This window comes from Sorex araneus, chromosome 1 (assembly GCF_027595985.1).
Source record: "Sorex araneus isolate mSorAra2 chromosome 1, mSorAra2.pri, whole genome shotgun sequence".
NCBI classification, from domain to species: domain Eukaryota; kingdom Metazoa; phylum Chordata; class Mammalia; order Eulipotyphla; family Soricidae; genus Sorex; species Sorex araneus.
In genome coordinates, this window is record NC_073302.1 from 402302039 (window position 1) to 402325797 (window position 23759).

At 37.4% G+C, this 23759-nt stretch overlaps 2 protein-coding genes across 2 annotated transcripts in view; one reads left to right on the plus strand and one right to left on the minus strand.

Annotated features, from left to right (window-relative positions):
- The window catches only part of CCDC146 (coiled-coil domain containing 146), a 122191-nt gene that overhangs the window by 83924 nt on the left and 14508 nt on the right, over positions 1-23759 (minus strand). The gene's annotated exons all lie outside the window — the stretch shown is intronic.
- FGL2 (fibrinogen like 2) lies at positions 6341-11723 on the plus strand. Its single transcript, XM_004602130.2, has 2 exons — positions 6341-6975; positions 8529-11723. The coding sequence occupies exons 1-2, from the start codon at positions 6366-6368 to the stop codon at positions 9233-9235; spliced, it is 1317 nt and encodes a 438-aa protein (XP_004602187.2). The 5' UTR covers positions 6341-6365; the 3' UTR covers positions 9236-11723.

The window sequence follows — 23759 nt, forward strand, 5'->3', positions numbered from 1 at the left end:
TGTCACTGTCATCCCGTTGCTCATCGATTTGCTCCAGCGGGCACCAGTAACGTCTCCATTGTGAGACTTGTTTGTTACTGTTTTTGGCATATCAAATACGCCACGGGTAGCTTCACAGGCTCTGTCGTGCAGGCGACTGTCTGATAACTATTCCTAGATGGAAAAGAGTTTCCAGTTTCATGAAATGCTAACCTGAGAGGCCCTGGATAGCCCACTGAACATCTGGGCAAGTAGAACTTCAGATGACTATATGTTTTGTATTCGTATACAACGAAATTTTGAGTGTTGCTGTTGATCCAGAAGCCAAAATGACTCACGTGATAGATTTTCCAGGGAAGGTCTCTACTGGAAGGATTTCTAGCTTGGATTTATTTATCTATGGTAGATGAAGTTATTTGCAAGAGGAGTAAAATAACCTATGAATTATTATTTTACTTTAAATAAATCCAGCAGTTCTGACTCTCATTGGATTGATGAAATAACGGTTTTTTTTTTTTAAAGCCACCATGAAATCTGTAGTGTACTGAGACCGAGACCTCTAAATAATATTAAAATAAATGTTATTTACTACTGGGACTTGAAATCAAGTCGTTTGAAAAATGATTAAAAACTTTTTATTTTGCAGTGCCAGGGATAGAACCCAGGGCCTTGCATGTGAGTCATGCACTCTACTACTAAGCCAAATCACCAGCTAATTTTTTTTAATTAGGAAAGCACACACTCCTTAAAGAACCGCCAAAGGTCTCTTAATTTTCTAAAGCAAAAATTATAAGCACCTTAAATTAATGAATTTGGCTATGTTAAAGACCACATGCCTACCTGCCTTACATGTGAAAGGCCTGGGGGTTCAAAACACTGGCTTGAAAAAAGTGTGCCTCAGTAAAAGAATCTAGATGCTATAAGATAATGACTGTCATTACATCCTTTGGTTACAATAGAAATATAAAATTGTTTCTTAAAAAATATGCAAGAAGATTGATCCAGCATGATAACATAGCGGGCAGGCCCTTGACTTGCACACAATCAACCTTGGTTAGGTCCCTGGTACCCCATATAATCCCCCTTGTCTGCCAGGAGTGATCCCTTAGCACAGAGCCAGGAGTCAGTTCTGAGCATTGCAAAGTGTTACCCAAAACCAACCAAACAAACAAAAAAAATCCTGCCAAATACACACACAAAAAACTTTATTAGGGGAAATATAATTTTACTTCTGGACTCTGATCTATACATAGTAAATGCAGATTCTTTCTTAAACATACTTTGTATAAGAAAAAGAATAAATAAATCTGAATGCCTATTGTGAATATGATTGGTGAAAGTAATTTTTGTATGTGATTTATAGAAGTAAATTCTACTTTAAAATCCCACTATGTACTGGCGATGAATTGTTTTTATCTAAAAAACAAAATTGCAAGTGGCATATCTCAGTTCTGGCTGGGGGTAGAAGGAAAGATTCTGATACTACCATGAAGATTCAGTAGAATACACTAGTCATCCAAGCAGGCTGGGTCTGAGGAAATCCAGAAAAGCTTTTGGAGAGACAAACAGAAGACTGAGATCAGAGAGTGGGAATTCCGGAGGTGTTGAGGGGAGGTCAGCTTTCCAAGTCTTTGGTAATCCAGTGGCCACCTACTTAAAATCTTCTTTCCTGGTTCCACATAGCACATTCTTCCTGCTCTTATCCTTCTTATTTAACCTCCCTTTTGGATCCAGGCATTTTATATTGATCTCCATATCCATCTTCTACTGCCACTTCTTGCACCTAATCTTTCCCCATCCAATATATTTATTATTTCATTGGCACATTAATTTCTCTAAAGTGTTAACTATTTTATTCCCTTCCAGAAAAAGTTGTGAGTGGTTCCATACTGATCTAGCAGACTTTCCACAATATGATACCAATACACCTTGTCAGTATTACTTCTCTCTCCTCGTGGTAGTATGGCATAGGAGAAAAATCATGAATTTAGGAGTCAAATCAGATTCACATTCCAACTCTGGTTTTTTAAAAAATCAAACACCACATGCAAATTATTTATTGCTTTGAACCTTTTCTTTGCTTACCTGAAGATACTGTTAGGAATTAAAGAGAAGGTAAGATGCAATGGCACAATATTATGCCAAAAGCACTTGCATACTTTTCGCATAGAATTCTTTACCCCATAGATTATTATCTCTTCAGATGCACTGAAGTTCCTTCATGAGATAACCACTTATTGGTCTGTCTTATAGGTTAAGTAACCAATAATTTTTTTTTTTGGCTTTTTTTTTGGGTCACACCCGGCGATGCACTGGGGTCATTCCTGGATCTGCACTCAGGAATTACCCCTGGTAGTGCTCAGGGGACCATATGGGATGCTGGGAATAGAACCTGGGTCGGCCGCGTGCAAGGCAAACGCCCTACCCGCTGTGCTATCGCTCCAGTCCCCTGACCAATAATTTTTTAAAATAAAGAACCTAAAAGATCACCTCTAATTGTCATTGGGCACATCAATAAGGCTATTTACCTTTATCTGGAAGTTGTATAAGACCTGAGAGCACAAGAACTAGTTTCCAGAGTACATCCCAGTTTTTTAGGTACAACTAGGCTATTGAACCTTGGCTAAGTGGGTGTGCAGGACCCAAGAATCGGCAGCAGTGCTTGGAGAGCAAATCTATGATTCAAATAGAGGAAACAAAGACCCACTGTAAGACTCAGAAAGCTAAACTTTTGGGGCTGGAGAGATAGCACAGCGGGTAGGGCGTTTGCCTTGCACGCGGCCGACCCGGGTTCAAATCCCAGCATCCCATATGGTCCCCTGAGCACGGCCAGGGGTAATTCCTGAGTGCAGAGCCAGGAGTAACCCCTGTGCATCGCCAGGTGTGACCCAAAAAGCAAAAAAAAAAAAAAAAAGAAACCTAAACTTTTGTTACATTTAGAAACCTTAAAAATGCTTATTTCACTTGAAATTTGAAATGAAGAAAATACAAGATCCTTAGTACCCCTTCTTAAGAAGGAATCAAACTAAACAACTGGTTGACTAAGCAGATTAAGTGCTTAGAACAGTGTCTTACATATTGTAGATACTCAGTTAATATAAAATAGATGAAGAAGCGAGATAGTAAACAAATGGGGACACCATGGCGTGTACTTTCAAATGCTCAGGCGTAGTGTTGAATATAAAGTAGATCTTTATTAATTCTTGATTGACAAAATATATGAATGCATACCATAGCCAGTCAAGAGTAATATTATGCCTTTATTTGTGGGTGGGCACAACCTGACAATGTTCAGAGATTCTGAGTGCAAAGATTCTGGCTTTGCACTCAGAAACCAACCTCTGGCAGTGCTCAGGGAACCATTTGAGATACTGGGGATCAAATCTGGGTTGGCTGTGTGCAAGGCAAATGCTTTACTATCTCTTCTGTCCCTAAAATTATGTCTTAAATAAAAATTCATTTCTATACATTTTTAATTCTAAAATATTTTTATCAACCACCTACATTATTATCATTTTCTTTTTAAAAGTTTTTATCAATGGGGGCTGGAGCAATAGCACAGTGGATAGGGCGTTTGCCTTGCATACGGCCCGACCCAGGTTCGATTCCCAGCGTCCCATATGGTCCCCCAAGCACCGCCAGGAGTGATTCCTGAGTAATTGAGCCAGGAGTAACCCCTGTGCATTGCTGGGTGTGACCCAAAAACAAAAAAAAAAGTTTTTACCAAGGATCAAAGAGATAGTACAGCAGATAAGGCTTGCACTTGTCTGACCTGGGTTTGGTCCTCAGCACCTCAACCAAACAGAAATAATCCCTGAGGATAGAACCTGGAACAAACCTTGAACACAGTCAAACACTAAGAAAAAATATTTTTGGTCTAATCATATTTTGATTAGACAGGGATGTGTTACTGCTTAAAAGTGGATGAGGAGATCGCTGCCTCCATGTAAGTTCATCTACCTGCCTTTTCCCAGAGATTCATAAATAAATCTTGAAAGATATCAAGTAGCTGCAAAAATTTCTCAGACACCTGTTGCCAGTTGAGGACTTGGGGGCAATCTCTCAGTGGGGCAGGCCAGCTCCCACCCTGACAAAGTCTCTGCAGCCACTCCCACATCCCAGAGAAATTGCCATGCTCCCAGCTGGGCTGACCAGCTGGCCCAATTAAGTATTCTGGATTTTCTGGAACAACATCTCCAAATTCCACGACACTGACATCCCAGTAGTAGCACGCCAGATTCTCGACTAACAATTTCGACTAACAAAAACATTAATACAGAAGACTTAACTAGCTACAATAGTTTAGTAAACCCTCAGACAAAGACTTATTAACATCCCCACAGTGACATACAATTTTCAAACATTTTCTTCATGGAAATATTTTTTGATTATTCTGTTGGTCATTTAGTGGCGACAAGAAATAGAAAATAAACTATTCTGGGCCTGCTACAGGAGCAGACTTGTGGGTGGTTGGGAAAATGGAGACAATGGTAGAGGGAAGGTGACAGTGGTGGTGGGACTGGTGCTGGAATACTGAATGCCTGCAACAACTCATCATAAACAATTTTGTAGACCATGTTGTTTAAATAAAGTGTAGGGGGAGAAAGTGGATGAGGAGAATTAAAGTTAGGAAATAGATATTTTTAGAGTTAAAATAATGTTTAAGCTTGAATACACTTAATGGAATAAAGATAAAACAACTTAATTTCTTTTAAAGTTAGAAAAGTTAGAAGTACAGGGAGAAACCTAAGCATATGGTGTACAGAATATGTTTGACAAGTTTATTTGGAAAGTACGTTACTCTTAAATATGAGGGTTTTTCCCTTTAGCACTCCACTTGAACATTTTTTACTGTCATGCCAGTATAAGAGAGGAATAGCCAAATTTCTCCTTCACAATTATGGGACCAAAGAATCCATAAAGTCAATAATCTAACAAGTGAAAGTGATCTAGGAGTGAAATTCAGAATGCCTGAGTATTCAGAAAGAAATATAGTGAAGGGATTGGTGATGTGAGCCAGACACAGAGAATATGAATCAGGTAGTTTGGCTGGAATAAAGTGGGAGTAAAAGAAATCATGCTAAAGAAGAAAGGGAAACTGACTACAGAGTACCTTCAATGATATGATAAGTAATTTTAACTATTCATACTGGTCCTTTTGAAGTTATTATTCTAGTCCTGGAATCCTTTTCTTCTTTTCAGTGAGAAACCTACCACGAGAAGCCAATACGTGCACCAAATTCAGAAGAGGGGATTTCTCCCAGCTGTCCTATCCTACCCTCTTGTCTCTCTTAGGAGAAATGTTTGAAAAATTCTGAGCACTGAGGTGTCTTGAAAGGTAGTGATATTTCCAAATAGCATAGAGAGAAGGTGGAGGAACACTCACTGCCCTTCTTGCATGGACACAGGAAACACAGAAGCAGGGCTGCCCATGCAAAGCAAAATCCAGATGCTGAAGACAGGAGGAGAATTAGAACCAGGCAGGACCAGGTCAACTATTCCCATTTGAGTAGCCATGAAAGATGATAAGACAATTGCAAAAGTGGGGGAGGTTGCAGAAGATGACTTCTGGTTTTTGATGGAAAAACAACGCTTTTTTTTAAACTGTGTTTGAGGGACCAGAACAATAGTACAGCAGGTTGATCCTTGGGTATCCCATATGGTCCCCCTGAGTCTGCCAGGTGTGATCTCTGAGTGCAGAGCCAGGGGTATCCCCTGAGCACAACCAGGTGTGGCCCCAAAACCCAAACCCAACCCAAACCAAACAAAAAACAGTGTTTCAATCATTTAGATGTGTCTGTTACACGCTGCTATGGCCAAAGAAATAGAAAGTGATCCTATTTTCAAGAAAATGAAATTAGAAATCTGGGCTTTTCTATATTAAAACTACAATTTTGGAATACTTAAATGTTCACCTGAACAAAATATGAAGAAAGTATGGGCTCTTCAGTGCCCACTCCTTGAAGGAAAAAGGACCTGTTTTGCAAGGAGTCTGGATAAACAACACATTAACTCTCAATCCTTTAAAACTGTCTTCCCCAGGGGGGTTAAGTATAATTAAATAACCTCCTTTAAGCATAATGATTTGGAAATCCCGGATATTTCCTGTGCTTTCATACACAAAACAAGCAGTCCAAGTGAAACAGCCCACCAGTGACAAGAAATTCCGGTGCGTATTCATTTGATCCAGGATAAATAGCGCTTTGGCAGACCGTGTTTGATGAGGACAAGCTAGCTCCTCTTCCTCTGTGTTTCTGAAACTTGTGATGCAAGTGTTCCCGCCCTCTTCTGAAAACACAGAAAGCCTGACTCAGGCAGACAGCTGCCAGCGTTAGCAGCGCTCCAGCGCCCCACACTTCTTCTCCGGGGCGAAAGCCACCGCAGAGATGAAGCTGGCGAGCTGGTGCTGGCTGAGCTCCGCTGTCTTTGCCGCCTCTGGTTACTTAGTTATGGCAAACAACGGAATGAAGGACATGCAAGATGAACCGGCCAGGGACGCCTGCCCGGTGAGAGTAGAGAGCAGCGGCAAATGTGGGGAGGGAGGTGAGTGCAGCTATCAGGTGAACCTGCCTCCGCTGACTCTTCAGCTCCCAGGGCCGCTGGGCAGGATGGAAGAGGTATTGAAAGAAGTTGAGAACCTCAAGGAAATGGTCAACAGCCTGAAGAAATGCTGCCAAGACTGCAAGCTGCAGGCGGATGACAACCAAGAGCCTGGCAAACAGGGATTGCTGTTACCCAAGGCCCCGGTCACAGCTGGTGACAACAGGGTTGGGGAATTAGAGAATCAGGTTAACAAGCTGTCCTCTGACCTCCGGGACGCAAAGGAAGAGATCCACTCGCTTCAAGGTCGCCTGGAGAAGCTGAATCTCGTGAATATGAACAACGTAGAAAATTATGTTGATAGCAAAGTGGCAAATCTTACCTCCGCGGTCAATAGTTTGAATGGCAAGTGTTCCTCTAATTGTTCCAATCAAGAACAAATACAATCTCGTCCAGGTATGTTTTCTGGTTATTATTTATGAATGTCGTACAGCTAAAAGGTATCTAGAAGCACTAGCTACAGCAAATAAGTTGGATGCCTAGTGGAATAAATTATGACTTTTCTGCTTCAAGATAATACAGGGGGAAAATGCCCACTTTAATAAATGTGAACACAGAAATGATTTAATTACAAAAAATCCTAATTAGTTCCATATCCATTAGAAGGTTATTTCAGGTCTTATTTGCTATTGCTAGAGTTAGACACAAACAGAAGTAGAGACTGGAAATCTAAATGTTTTAGTACCCTTAACTCTTCTATCTCTCCACTGAGGTTTGAAAACAATAGACAGGTAGTGTTTCACACTGCATGCTGTTCATAGGAAACCTATTTCAAGTATATATATACATATATATGCTTATATATATGTATATATATATAACATAGCACTTATCCTCACAATCCCAAATGATCTTATTAACTAAGAAAAATATATTAGGACAACAAACTTGACTTCCTACACTGCTCATGTGGTCCTGCTTCTCCCTAATCCTGACTTTCCACCTGACAGTGGATCCTGAGTTCCTCAGTCACTGATGCTGTCACTTACCTCAGCTTCCCATGATTCTAAAGCTGAAAGGGTAGGTGCCTGGGGCAGGGATCACACTCATTTTAACAAGCACTTCATGCGTGCTCTATTGGCTCTATCTATCACTCTATGTCCAGTGAAAACAGGTGGACTGTCAAAGACCACTGTTGCAAATGCTCCTGGAAGTCTGCATCTCACATTGCAAAGAAGAGGTTCACATTGTAGCTGGGATCTTTGGGCATGCAAATCTGATACTTTCTGGAAAATTGTCATGTATGAATAAGATACTAATGTCCACTTTTATGCAAAAAATTTTTAGGAAATATCTTCAAATTTGGAATAATACTTGGTGTTCTAAATATATGTAAATAGGTGTATGTGTGTGTGTGTACCTCTCGGTAGTTTACATTAATCTTACTGTATCTGACATGGCTTTTCATAAAATAATTTGGGAGTAAAGATCTGTATTTGAGTCCTAGAAATCATGTTCATTGATTACTACTTATTTTGGACCTATAGTTCCTTTTTAGAAACAAAACATGTGAAAATTACTAAAACCATAATTTACTCTTATTTTACTATTGCTTGTTGTGGATGTTTCAATATTGTGACAACCGAAGTGTGTTTAAGAGCCTCATCTGCCTTATAATACCAGATGCTTCCTCTGAGAACTTAATACATGTTCTAAAAAACAGATTCCAGTAAAGTTAGCAGAGCAAGATCTCTTGGTAGTACCCATTGACTGAATTAGCAACTACTTTTTAAAAAAATTAGGGGGCCACACCCAACAGAATCAGGCTTACTCCTGATTCTTCATTCAGGGATCGGTAGTGGGGATCTAACCCAGGTTTGCTGTCTGCAGGCAAGAATCTTATTCACTTTCTTTTTGGCCCCTCAAATTCCTTTTATACATATAAAGAATTCTTCAGATGCGTGGTTTTAATTAACAAATCCAATGCCTTTCTTTTCCTTTCCCTTCAGTTCAACATCTAATATATAAAGATTGCTCCGACTACTACACAATAGGCAAAAGAAGTAGTGAGACCTACAGAGTTACACCGGATCCCAAATACAGTAGCTTCGATGTTTACTGTGACATGGAGACCATGGGGGGAGGCTGGACAGTGCTGCAGGCACGTCTCGATGGAAGCACCAACTTCACCAGAACATGGCAAGACTATAAAACAGGCTTTGGGAACCTCCAAAGAGAATTTTGGCTGGGGAACGAAAAAATTCATCTTCTGACCAAGAGTAAGGAAATGATTCTAAGAGTGGATCTTGAAGACTTTAATGATGTCAAACTCTATGCTTTGTATGACCATTTTTATGTGGCCAATGAGTTTCTCAAATACCGTTTACACATTGGCAATTACAATGGTACAGCTGGTGATGCCTTACATTTCAGTAAACATTACAACCACGACTTGAAGTTTTTCACAACCCCAGACAGAGATAATGATCGTTATCCCTCTGGGAACTGTGGACTCTACTACAGTTCAGGCTGGTGGTTTGATGCATGTCTTTCTGCAAACTTAAATGGCAAATACTATCACCAAAAATACAGAGGTGTACGTAACGGAATTTTCTGGGGCACTTGGCCTGGTATGAGTGAGACACATTATACTGATTATAAGTCCTCCTTCAAAAAGACCAAAATGATGATTAGACCCAAACACTTTAAGCCTTAAATAACTATGCTCATTTCCCTGGGCATTAATGATCTAAATAGGGCAATTATTCCTTCAGCACTTTGGAATACGTTTCATACTCCTTTCTCTATGTCTAAAAGTTTACTTCGAGCAATGAAATTTTATGCTACACAGGATTAGAAAAAATGTCTGAAAAATGCACAATTTTAAGAAATCTTTTGTGTCATATGCTGTTATCCAAATCAATACCTGCAAGCTATTGGGAATATTGAGAATTATATAGTAGATTAATAATTCTCTTCATTTCTATGAATTGAAGTTTTTAGTTACTTTCAACGGTATTTGTCTTGAAATGCCCTAGTCCTCATCTGAGATAAGCTTACTCCTCTGTTAATGGTCATTACTTTGACCAGGAAGATCAAACAGTGTTTTAGTTCCCAGACAAAGTAAAGTGTAGAAATAAAACCTGTTCACCTACTAATGGTAAATAAAAAATATTTGTTCAAATATTTTCAAATGTGTAGCATAATGTCACTCCTAAAAGTATCCAAAACATTCATTTAACCTTAAAGCACATACTTTTATGACTTTATATATTTTCTGATTAAAAACAGCATCACCAAAAAAAAATTACCTTCCTCTGCTCTATAGGCACAAAATTTTAAATTTAAAATTGCTCACCACTGTGCTGGATTATGAGGAGGCTCTCTTTAGAGTGGTAGCTCTGGTTAGAGAACAAAACATTTATTTATGGACTCTGATACTCTGATAGTCAATTTTATATTTAAAATAATAATGTCATAATATAATTAACTTCATAGAATGCCAACTTTTATAGGACAAATATAAGCAAAGAGATATTTATAAAAAACACAAATTTTAAAGTCTATGACAGAGTTTAAATGTTTTATTTTTAACATTAATTGGTATATTGCATATCTTACTATTAGAAGATTCAAATATAGTTGTTTATTATTTTTTTACCAAAGTATTTTGAATTTTTATATCAGTAATAGATTCTATAATTCCAATTATATTAAATTATAAAATAATTTAAATGTCATTATTTTAATCTAATTAAATTTCATCACTGTGATAAAGTTCATTTCAGAGAGAACATCAGTATTCTGTAGCACATTTTTAAAACTACTCAAGAATAAAATTTGAAATAACATTCTATTTGTATACAGAAATACATTCAATTTTTAATTTCTAGCTTCTAATACAATAATCAGGTTTTCAAAATGAATTAAAAGATACATCTTTACCTATTAACTGAAGATAATTTAGTAATTCATTTAAAAATAATTGCTTTAGGCACCAAATTAATTTTTTAATATTATATTTATAACATTTCTAATAAAAAATAAGCAAAATAGGGGCCAGGGAGATGACTCAGATGGCATGGTCTGCATGTGGGAGGACTAGGTTCAATCCCAGGCACCACCTGGTCCCCTAAGCAACTCTAGGAGAAACCTTCTAGTCCTATCAGCTGTAGCCCTCAAAACAGAAACAAAAGTAAAATAGTATTTTAAAGTATACAACTTACAAAGCTTCAGGAAAACTTGATGGGAACTGAGTTATTATGAATGTTTTTACAGTACTAAAGCAAGAAAAATACAGATAGAGTTAAGTGAAGAACAAAACAAAATATCACTGCAAATTTTGAGGGTGAGTATTTAAAGAATATCAATTATTAGTGTAATTGATTAACTCTTGTTTGTAAAAGATTAAAAATATTTTACATCATTAAATATATTTCAGATAAGCATATTTGTATACTTTGTGTAATTAACATATGCATAAGCTTAAGTAAATTTCTGTGATCACGAAAAGACTAATCAAAAAATATTATTGTAGAGCAAAAGAACTCAAAGAAAAGTGTCCACTGATTTCATGGGAACTAAGTATCATTTCAGGAGAACTTGTATATAATTCATGAATCCATGTAGATACTCAAATACTTGTTATATTGTCCTCTTTTTCAAAGGATCAAATTTTGTTTTTACATTGTACTTTTCTAGTCCTTTACAAACAAAAAATTCTGTAACATAAAAATTTTCTTTTTGAAATCAACTTATGTCATTATAAAATATATCTTACACTTTGATAAATGGAATGTAATGATAAAAATAGATTATATGTGAGTATTTCACCATAACAAAACTGTTCACAAGTATGGACTGACTATTAACAAATATATTACTTTAATGTCTTATTTTTGTTTCATTTGAATGTCTAATGTTTGTTATCTCATTCATGGCTATTTCTGATTTTAGCATTCTGAAAATATTAGTACTGGGTCTTTAGAAACTCCAAGTGACATTGATTCTCTGCTAGAAAAAACAATCAATTTTTTTGATAAACAGTAATATTTCAAGAGAATTAATGACACATTCATTTAATAAAGGAAGAACTTAGGCCCACACCCACCATCTTGCCAGCAGAAAAACACCCCAGCTCCACAACTGGTGGAGGGATGGGTGATTGATCATTGTGAGATTGTAACCCAAACATGAAAGCTTGTAACTATCTCACGGTGATTCAATAAAATTTTAAAAATTAAAAAAAAATAATATGATCCTGTATCTTTCCAGAATTGTCTGGGTGAAAATTATTTGGTCTTCTGGGTATGGGAACAGGCACAGTCCGCTTTCTGCCTTGAAGGGACAGCAGTCTGAAGTCACACCAGACACACAGAAACAAGCCCAGTTCCATAATAGAATCACATCAATCTGCCAAGCAACCAAACTGTTCCAGTTCCATAGCACGTGGACCATGCAGCCACATACATAGCTGCATGACACCTCCAAATTTCATATTACTGTTAGCCCAGTAGAATCACAACAACTCTGATGGGAAAATAGAGTAGGATAGCACCAAATTCAGTGAGTGAAATCTATAATACAGAAGGCTCAACTAGCATCAAACAGTAAATCCACAGACAATGACTTTAGTAACACCATTGTGAGATATAACAACTATCACAAATTAACATTTATTGGTCTAAGTTTTGGTAATTCCATTTGCCTTTGTGTTGCAAGAAACAATATGAAACAAAATGGTTTGTTCCTTTTAAGGGGGCAGCTTGGGGTGACGGGTGGAAAACCGGGGACATTGATGGAGACAAAGTGTGTTGGGATATTTAATGCCTGAAACAACTATATCGTAATTCAAACAATTGGTAAGCCATGGTATTAAATAAAATTTTATTTAAAAAGCTTAAATATACAATACCTAACAATATCTTAGTAACAAAATTTCTGGTTTTTATTTTTGAATGTTCACTTGAGAAAAGTTTTTTAGGGCCTGGAGTGGTAATACGGCAAGTAGGGCATTTGCCTTGCATGCAAGTGACCTGGGTTTGATCCCCAGCACTTCATATGTCTCCTGAACCCATCAAAAGTGATCCCTGAGCACAGAGCCAGAAGTAGGCCCTGAGCATCTCCAGATGTGGCCCCCAAATAACATAACAAACAAAAACAAAGAAGGTTTTTAAAGGTAAAAGTGATGGGTGATATGATCGTGATAAGATCTTATTTAGATTCGTATTTTTTCTAAAATAGTTCATGTCTTTAAGCCTTAATACTATTTCTTCAATGTAGAAACAAATATTTTTTTGTAAAATAATACTTATATATCTACTCTTTGATGAAAAGTTGTATAATGTTTAATTAATCTCTACCATATTCTTTAGTTTTTTGAAGATCTTAATGAGTGAGTATTTTATTAACAGGAGGACAGGTTGAATACATAGAAACACTATTATCTTAGTTTCATTTAGAATAGCCCTGGTATGTTTGAAATTTAGAGATTTCAGTTTCAGTTTGTAGTATTCAATTTCATCTCCTCTTCCGTCATCGTAGTGTTGTTGCTCTGGCTCAGTCTTCAATGCCTTTGGATGATACAAACACTTCCCAGGGCTCCAGTCTTGGTCTAATCCAATCTAGAGTCACTATTCCAATCTCCAGTCACTCCAGAGGAACTGCTCAAAAGCACAATCAGTTTGTCTCGTTTACTAAGTAGTTCAGCTTAAAAACTTTCAAGAATTTCTTCAAATCTGGCAAGTAAGGCATGCACTAATTTTCAGCAACCCTGTCAAGAGTCCTTTTTTGTCACTTCCTACTCCCCTATCACATTGAATACTTTGGTTTTTTCTTTTTCTATTTTGAAGAAACCATGTTCTCATACGTTGATTACGTTACATGCACGGATCCCTTAGTGTAGGTAGAATGTCATCCACCCCCACTGCTGGTCTTTGTCTTATCACCCATGATTAATAGCGAGGACTCAAGAACCAGATTCAGTAGATTTGAATTTCAGCTCTACCGTTTGTATGTAATTATGAAAATGTTACTAATTTCACTGTCCTTTGGTCCCTCCTCTTATATAGTAATGATAACAACAGATTATCACTTATATAGTAATGATAGAATTATTGGGAGGGTTAACTAAATATATGCACTTAGAACACACATATAGTTAGGGATCTGAAATCTTTCCTCTTTGATTCTGTACTGTCCCTTACATTCTTTATAATACATTAGATTATTCAACAGCTATCTAGAGTTTCTCCTAAAGTAGGAAATACTGCCTGGGTAGCAGTAGAATGTCTGTGGGTAAGGGACAGTTGTAGCCTCTTGGTGAAATTCCAGGGCACTTTCTATTGTTCACTTAAAGTAGTGCATCTTTTTAATGATATATGCCTGGAGAGGTTGAACTATTTTCAGGAAACATGCAGTATATATACATGTAGAAAAACAAATACGAATGATGTCAAGGACCAAAAACCTCTTTCTTTTTGTAATAGTGTAATGCCTAGACTGCCTAGCACTTTGTACAACAACCAGAATATGGAAACAACTCACATGTTCAATGATAAGTGAATGGATAAAGAAGCTACGTCAAACACACATGTGAAATGCTACACTGTGTCAGAACTGGAGAGTATCATTAAGTGAAATAAATCAGAAGGAGAACAAATCCCAGATGATCTCACTTAGCTGTGCTATAGAGAGAAAATAATAGAATAGACCATACTGTATGATTACAAACCCTTGCCTTGGATTACAAAACTGATATTACCAAGTATATGGGGGGGAAGGGATGGGAGAATGAAGAGAAGTAGAGATGACATCTATAGATGTCACCTAGAGGTGCCTATAGGAATACTGCTGGAGGATCTTGGCAACTCTGATGGTGATGAGGTGTAATAACTTTAGACATCATAAGCATTAAGACTGTTGTAACCATGTTACCTAACTATAAGAGAAAAAGCATTTTTAAAAGCTTACTGCCTAAGCTTGAGGAATCATTACAGTTTCTAAGATTACAAACCTCCATTAAGCAGAAACTAGTTTTGCTCTATTAAATTTGGAGTCATAAGTGATGTTTACACCATTATTTCACAAATATCCCAAAATCCTGCATCACTGTCATCTTGTTGTTTGTTGATTTACTCGAGCGGGCACCAGTAATGCCTCTATTCCTCCCAACCCGGATATTTTAGCAGCCTCTCCTTACTCATCTTTCCCAGTGATTGGAGGCTCTTTCAGAATCAGGGGAATGAGATCTATCATTATTGTTTTTGGCACATCGAATACTCCATGGGTAGCTTCCAGGCTCTGCCAGTGCAGGTGGGATACTCTCGATAGCTTGCCAGGCTCCAAGACTAGTTCGTTTTTCATGAACATTGTCTCGGTGAGATTCAGATGCAGTCCGACCTTTCCACACTCATAGCTGAAGTCGGCCAGCATTTGTGCCGCTTGGTTGATGTTTGGTGTTATTAGAACAATGTCATCAGCGAAGCAAAGGTGGTGTAGTTGCTGACCATCTATCTTCACTCCCTTTCCTTCCCATTCCAGTCATCGCATGATGTTCTTGAGGGTGACATTGAAGAGTTTCGGTGAAATGGTATCAACCTGCTAAACCCTGCTGAATCTTTATATCAATGATCACTACCTTGTAGAATGTTGAGATCCTGGTGATGAATTCATAACACAGCTCATGAAGGATCTTGATATACTGAGTTTGAACGCCCTATTTGGCGAGGGTTTTGATGACCAATTCAGTCTCAACAGAATCAAAGGCCTTCTTTAAATCAATGAACATTACACAGACCGGCATCTTAAACTCTTGCAAAACCTCAATGAGCTTTGTCACTGTGTGGATATGGTCAATCGTGCTGAATATTTTTTGGAACCTGGCTTGCTTGCATGGTTGTCCTTTGTCTAGTGTTCTGCTTGTGCTATTCAGGATGATTCAAGTGAACAACTTGTAGACAATGGACAACAGACAGACTGGGAGATAGTTGACAATGTCGTGGATGTCTGTCTCCCTTCTTGTACAACAGAACAATCTTGCTGGTTTTCCATTGGGATGGAACCTTGCATTCAGACAGATAGCATGTGAAGAGCTGAGCCAGTGTATTGACAAGTACTGGTGGCAGATTCTTCTTGTGTTTGGGTCTGACCTTATCTGGACTGAGTGTTGTATGAGTTACCGATGAAATGGCATGTCAGATTTTGGAAGAAGAATGTTGGGAATGACATATCCATCCTGTGGAATTTGGTATTTGGGCAGGTGGACGTGGCTATCAAATAAATCCGAGTAGAAGTCGTGAACAATCCTCTCCATTGCCCTTCTGGAAGATGTGACAGATCTGTCAGAATGTTGGAGCGCAGTAATCTCGGTCTTGTAGTTGGCAAAGGACAGGCAAGTGTTGCGAATATTTTTCCCGGCTTCTGCCGCATCGGCCAACACTGCTGCTCTTCTCTCTTTGAGGGCTTCCTTTATCGCTTCTCTGCACAGCTTTGCAAGCTCGGACTTTAGCTTGTGATTGCCTGAGGCTCGTAACAAACCACTTTGGTGAATGAACTTGAAAGTTTCTGAAGACAGGCATCTGTTTGTGGCTTTCCAACTCTTGGCATTCCTCACGCAGTCATAGAGGTGCTGAAACAGTCGATCGTATTCCTTGTCAATGTTGTCGATGACATGATGGCATCTTCCCACATTGCCACAATAGTGCCAAAGAGCTCCCAGTTGGAGTTCATTCTGGGAATTCTCTTCTTAAACTTAAACTCTGAAGTCAGTTCTCCCCACTCTGTGAAGTAGAATTTTGCATGAAGTAGATGGTGGTTCGATCCCGTTTGGAATTTTGGGACGACAGCTACATTGGTCAGGGAAAACTGTCGATCGAATATGATTCCCATGTCCAGCGTTTAGATTCGACCTTCTGGAACTGTGAGTTACCATGGATGGTCTTGGTCCCATGATGAACTAAGAGAGTCTCTCACCCTGTCTGTTCCATTCTAGGCCATGGGTACTGATGTGGAGTTCTTTAGGTAAGCTTCTCAGTCCTATATTTGCATTAAAGTCACCAACAATGATCTTGTACAAAGTGTGGTCTTCTTTACAGAATGTCTCCAGCTCCATGTAGAACTTCTCAGTTTCTTCTTCATCGTAGTTGGATATTGGTGCATAGACAACGAAGATAGAAACTGCAAGTAGTGAGCCACATCTATTCAAGTGTAATCATCTGGGTAGTGGAGGTCGGCTGATGAGTTATTTATCTGGTGCCAGTAGGTTGGGTCGTCTGGATGTGATCTCTGGGGCGCCCGAGACTGGGGGAAGCAGGCAGAGGATCTCTGTTTCCAGGTCCTGTTGAGCCTGGAGTCCAAGGTCACAAAGTTCTGCTTTATATATATAATATATATATAAAGCAGAATATATATATATATATATATTCTGGGTGAACTGCATATAAAATAAGTGCCCACTGACTCTTCCATCTCTTCTACTCCAGCTAGTTTATTTTAAGCAGTGCAATATAAGTTATATTACTATAAAATTGAATGGTTATTTTTCAAAATCCCTACAACAAATTCCATGGTATTCATGCTTCTGTCTTTCCTGACCTATTCCTTCTTTACTGACTCTTCTCTTCTTCCAGAACCATATAGCTTGGATCTTTCTACTTTGCTCTTCTCTTCCTTTTCTGTCAAGTCAACTGTCTACTGTTCACATTTAATTCACATTTAACTCTGGCTCCAAGCCTCTGCTCATCTAAGTACAAAGGTAGATCAAAATCAAAACCACAATTGAACTAACATGATCAGCATTCTCTTAATCATCATGTAATATCTCTCAAAAAAAGAAAAAAAACCACTCTGAACTATTTTATTAGTTGTTTTCAGAAGAAAAAGCTAACCCCTTAAAAATATATTAGTCTTATGAAACAAAAACGATTGAATTAAAAATAAAATCTTTTTCACTCTGGTGGATAGTATGCTCTCAGAACATTTCATCCCTGAAACCATACCAGTAACAGCATTGTAAATCACAGTGCTTAAAAAAAATAAAATATTTTTCTTAATCCCTTAAAATAACTGATTGTATTTATTTGTTTATTATTTTAATCCAATAAATATAATTTGCCTATTTACATTAAAGTATTTTGAAACAAAATTTTCCCAGTAATAACCTTTCAACTCTCAAAATACAAGTTTAATCTCCAGCACTTAGAAAAATTTCAGTCACTAAGGATGATATTTAAGATAAATTCCTTCTCTATTATGAAATATTTTACACAGTGGTTCAATGTACTTGGAATCACATGGGAGCTGTATATTTAATCAATCAGTTTTTACTTTTTAAGAGTCAGCCTTATTCTACAAGAAGAAAATTGTTTGTGCTTATGATGTGTAAGTACCAAAGAAGAACCCACAAAATTATTTGTTTACATTTATTTTCAGTAACCCACTATTTATTTTTCCAGTAAACTTAAGTAACATGCATTAATTTTTGTTCAGAGACTCTGACTTCTAAATACTAACAAGGATAAGCAGCTATCTCTGGCTGAGTGCTGAGCACTTTCCTAGGCCCATTAGCTCTACTTTCTCTGCAGTGATTAATAACATAACAAAGACGTAATGTTTTAATCTCACTAAAATGGTCTTTTTTAAAAAACCCTCACTCTCAACAACCCATTTAACCATGTATGAAATGCTATACTATTTAGCTTTCCTGTATTTCTTGATATATTTCTCATGAAATAGGCTAATATTCTATGCTAAATCACCTACAGTAATTCCTCTATGTCACTCAATCTCTGATTTCATTGAAAAGTGCTTCCAATTAACTCAATTCAAGGCAAACATCTATTTTTATATTATCAAAAATAATTACAGAGTATCCTGTAGACATTAGATATTTATAATTATTATTTTTTAAGTGTGCTAATACCCCTTTTTAGCCTAATGTGTAAAATATTTTTTTCCTACAGCCAAGACAGTATTTATAATAACTCTGACAGAAAAGGTAAAAATTTTCTATGCTCCCCAAATGCCATTTTACATCTATGGTTACATGGCAGAACTCACTGGTGAAAATGTTCTGCTGAAGTACACACATTTTCAATTTGTTTGGATGGTAAAAGTTTTCTCATATAAATGAGAAATCTCAACTTTGCCATTTTAATTTGTTAAATGCTTCAGAAATGTGAATATCATGTGTAAATGAATGGTCTTAGTGACCATCTTATAAATTTCTATGCTATATTTATTCAGTATTTTGCTTTTCCTGAACAAGTTAATGATTAGATATCTAGAGAGGCTCAGATATTCAGCAGTAGCTAGACAGGAAAACTGATGACCAGTAGATGATGAGGAAAGGTTTGGTATTTAACATGCTGAACTGCTAGACTTCTCAAACTGGGTTTTCAGTGACCCTAAGGTTCAGTAGACATATTTCAGGAAGGTCAGAGGAAACTAGGCAGGAGAAGCAGGACGTCTGATATGCACAATATTGCTCACCTAAAATAGTTCTTCTTTTAATTCATATATTGGTGCTCTACTTATAGCTTCACCTAAAGATTGTTTCAACAATTTTTGAAAATCATTGTCTTCCGCTTGGGTTACCCTTTGTGGGAATTAAAAAAATTCAAATCTATATGTCTGCCATCTCCCATATACCAGCTATGGATGCTTAGTTCTGTGCTTTGACCTGTAAGGTGATAACAGGATACTGGATGGCAATGAAAACTGGAAGGAACTCTAAGGATTGCTTTTAAAAAATAATGAAATTGACAAAGATATCAAGAAGATAGATGGAAATAGAGGTGGAAAAGACTAGTCTGGAGATGGGAAAACAAGTTATTGGAATTTTTAAGGAGGAGACAAGAGGAGGGTGAGAGAGGTAATAGATAAATATCGCAATAGATAAATATCCCATCATAACATGATAAATATTATGATGAGGACTTTGATACTGTTGTGAACCCCTTCCTGAAGGAAACTAGTCTATCTATAGTCAGTTGCTTTCCAGTGCTTTTTGGAGGCAGAGCTGTGTTTCCTTTCAGCTATGCTAAAGTGGATTTTAAGGTGCAAAGGAGATGACTACATTAATTCAGTCTACAAATAATGTGGACCATTTCCCCAGTGATGCCTCAGAGGCGTGAGGTGGTGGGGCAGCAGTGGCAGATGTGAAGGGGAGAGATGTGAAGGGAACGCCTTTTCCCTGCATCTTTCCTACTCACACCCACCAAACCCAAGCATGCCTTCCAGAACAATCTTAATAAGATCCTCATGGGAGGAAATGTAATAAAGGAAATTTTAAAAGATTTGAAAAGATATGGTGGCAGTTAGGTAACACTGAAATATGGTAAGCTAAAATAGGGGGCTGGAGGGATAGTACAGTGGGAAGGGTGCATGCCTTGCACAGGGCCAACCCAGGTTTTATCCCTGGCAGCCCATATGGTCAATATGCACTCTGCCATAATGATCTCTGAGCTTAGAGTCAAGAGGAAGCCCTGAGCACTGCCTGGTGAGACATTCAAACAACCCCCCCCAAAAAAAAACCCTTACTATTTGTGCAATATTTGTGTAAAGTGAAGTTCTGAGAAGTTAATCAACTTGCGGCAAAATTAGTACAGGAGACCTAGACCCAAGACCCATTTTTGTTAAACCTCTCTCTACCCTTTGTCAATTAGATTTTCTTTCTAGACTATTCAATGGTGTTAATGATTAAAAGATATTCCGAGCCTGTCTGCTCTTACATCTAGTCGTAACTAACAGCAAAAAATCCCCACCTTTTTCATCTACGGTTGTTGCTGGTGTCCATTTTTCTTACATGAATACACATTTGGATAAGGAAGTGTGGGACAAAGGTCAAACTATAATGACTCAAACAATGAACATAACAGGAGAAAACACAGGTAACCGTTTATGATCTCAGAGTAACAAAGGTCTTCTGGGCACAAAATACTGAGCCGTTAAAAGATTGACAATTTGAGTAAAAAAAAAAACTTCTGTAGTTGATAATGCTATATTGCATACTTGGAAATTTATTTAGAAATATTACTTAAAGATTTTCGCAGAAGAGAATAAAGTATGTGTGGTGATGGATGTGCTACTGGATGGGTGGAGTCCTCTCAGAGTAGACATACACGCAGAAAACCATCTCAATGTTCACTTTATTTTTTTTCTCTTTGGGTCACACCCACGATGCTCAGGGGTCACTCCTGGCTCTGCACTCAGGAATTACCCCTGGCCGTGCTCAGGGGACCATATGGGATGCTGGGAATCGAACCCGGGTCGGCTTCGTGCAAGGCAAATGCCCTACCCGCTGTGCTATCACTCCAGCCCCCCAATGTTCACTTTAAAGTTTTCCAATTATATCTCAATAAAGCTGAAAAAAAAAGAATAGAAACTTCTATATAGAGGAAAACCCTAAGTAAATTCAAAATTTAACCAATAGAATGTCCTTTGGTGATCCTCTAATAAAAATGAATATAATGAAAAAATTGAAAAGAGAATAAATGGAATTCACAAAAGGTTAAGTACAAACAGTTCTTTGTATTACCTATGCTTCCAACTTCTGTAAAGTTGAGCTTTAACATCTGCTCTATAAGTCTGTGCCGGAAATGCATAGTTCTAGAAAATCTGATAATATGTCTGAGTCATTTTACCTTGGCCTTCAGCCTCCTTTTTTCGCTAGTCCCTCCCTTATTAAGAGGAGGGGTCCCTTCCTCCTGCACACTTTTCCAATGCAAATGAACCCATTCATGGTCTCCACTATATTTTCTTTTTCCTTTTTCTTCTAAATTTTATCATAAGCATGTGATTTGCTTATTAATAATGGTAATAATGGTAATTAATAATGGTAATATTTCATGCAAAAAATTTCTTACCACACCCTTCACTATTTTCTTTATTGAGACCTCACTTTGGACTAATGTATATCTTCCTTAAGAATCTCAATACCAGGTGTTAATTAATATGACATCTCCTATGCCCCATGATGATGAAAGAATTAAAACAAGTCATCCTAGGCCTGTTTATACTGCCTCACCCATACCTTCCAAAGGAAATCACAATAAAAGGTATTCCCATATTTCCTCTCTCTCCCTTATTACTAATCCAACCCGGTGCTTCCCCAGTGGGCACCCCATGGCATGCCCCCACTATGAGAAATAAACTCACATTTTATTTTATTTTTATTTTGCTTTTTGGGTCACACCCAACAATGCACAGGGGTTACTCCTGGCTCATGCACTCAGGAATTAACTCCTGGCGATGTTCAGGGGACCATATAGGATGCTGGGAATCAAACCCAGGTTGGCTGCGTGCAAGGTAAATGCCCTACCTGCTGTGCTATTGCTCCAGCCTCTAAACTCACATTTTAAAGTCAATCATCTTCTCCTAGTCTTATTAACTTACAATTTCTACAATTTATAATACACTCTATTGTAAAAGTCTTAAATTTTTTTTTAAAAAAACCACTCCAGTCATTTAAATATGAACTTGACTAAAGCCAAATCAGGAAATGAGATAGATAATTCAAGATTAGCCAATATCTTAGGGGAAAGTACTAAAGAAGTGATTACTTTGAGATTTACCCAAAAACAATAGAAATAAATTAAAATAAGGAATATATGGCAGTTTAATTAGTGAAATTACCTTGGTAATTAATGAACCCTTCGTGATAAAAGAGAATAATCTCTCATGGGAAGATAATAGAATTTCTCTTCACTTAATGCATTTTGAAACTCAGCAATATAAACCATTAGCAGTAGTGCTAATATTGTGCAGAAAGGCCAAGATAAGTAGTTAGGAAATCTTAGTTGTAGTTTCATAGTTCAATAAATTCTTTTAGAAAATATAAGGATTTGTTGTAATGTGCTTTTAAAGATGTATAAATTATTTGAATTATATAAACTAGCACGGAGAGTAGGGCATTTGCCTTGCAAGCTACTGACCCGGGTTCGATTCCTCTGTCCCTCTCGGAGAGCCCAGCAAGCTACCAAGAGTATCTCGTTTGCACAGCAGAGCATAGCAAGCTACCCCTGGTGTATTCCATATGCCAAAAACAGTAACAAGAAGTCACACAATGGAGACGTTATTGGTGACTGCTCAAGCAAATCGATGAACAACGGGACGACAGTGCTACAGTGCTATATAAACTTGTATACATTTTCGTTTATATATATAAAGACATGATGAAATAACATCTTTATTCCCTATCAAAATGACAAAGATCAAAAGAGTGAGTAGTATGGTGCTAATATCCAACCCCCTTCCCTCTCCATTTAAGCTCAGTTCTGTAGATCAGTTTTAAGGTTCTGTTGCTTTGGCCATTTGTTTTTCCGATACTATTATTACTTTGTATTCTACATGAGAGGGATAACTCTATATTTGTCCCTCTTCTGCCTAACTTCACTCAGCATGATATCTCCTAGATCCATCCATGTGACAGCAAACCACATGATTTCATCTTTCCTTACAGCCAAGTACAGCCAATTGTTTCTATATACTATAGTTTCTTTATTCATTCATTTGTTCTTGGACACTTGGGTTGTTTCCAGATTTTGGCTATTGTGAATACTGCTGCAATGAACATAGAATCACAGAGGAGGACAGTAGGATAATGGTGGAGAGAAGCAGACACTCTGGTGAGCAATGTGGTGTTGGAATATACTGTGCATTATAAACAGTATTATAAAAGATTATGAGGACTATATTTTATTGTAAAAAGCATTAAATTATTGTGAGAATGTAAATTAGTATAGCCTCTAAAGACAGCAACTAATAAACACAAAAGTTTTAAAAGCACAAACTCATGATCCAGACATTGTACTTTTAGTCTATGAGATAATTAAAAGCAACATCTTGAAGAAATATTTGTACTATTCTGTTGGATAACATAGGTTTATCCTTTCTCCTCTGCGGCAGGGAGCTTAGTTTATTGAGTAAATTCCACCATAGTGCTCCTGAGACACACCTAATTCTATCAAGCACTCCCAATCCTTTGTATTTGTTTTTAACTTCTTTGTACTCTGCTTCCCTTATCTGTTAATCACTATATCCCCAAATCAGACCCTGTGACTTGTAAAGTCAAATTCTTTTGAGGACTCTGGATTTTGTATATGTAAGTGAAGTACTGCTTGTCTTTTTCCTTTATGTCCTTTGCATAGTTTACTTTAGAGCAATGTCCTTTTTGTATAGATACAGGAAGACAGTTAATGCTGTTTCTGTAACTTGAAAGTTAATTGACTCCAAATAATATT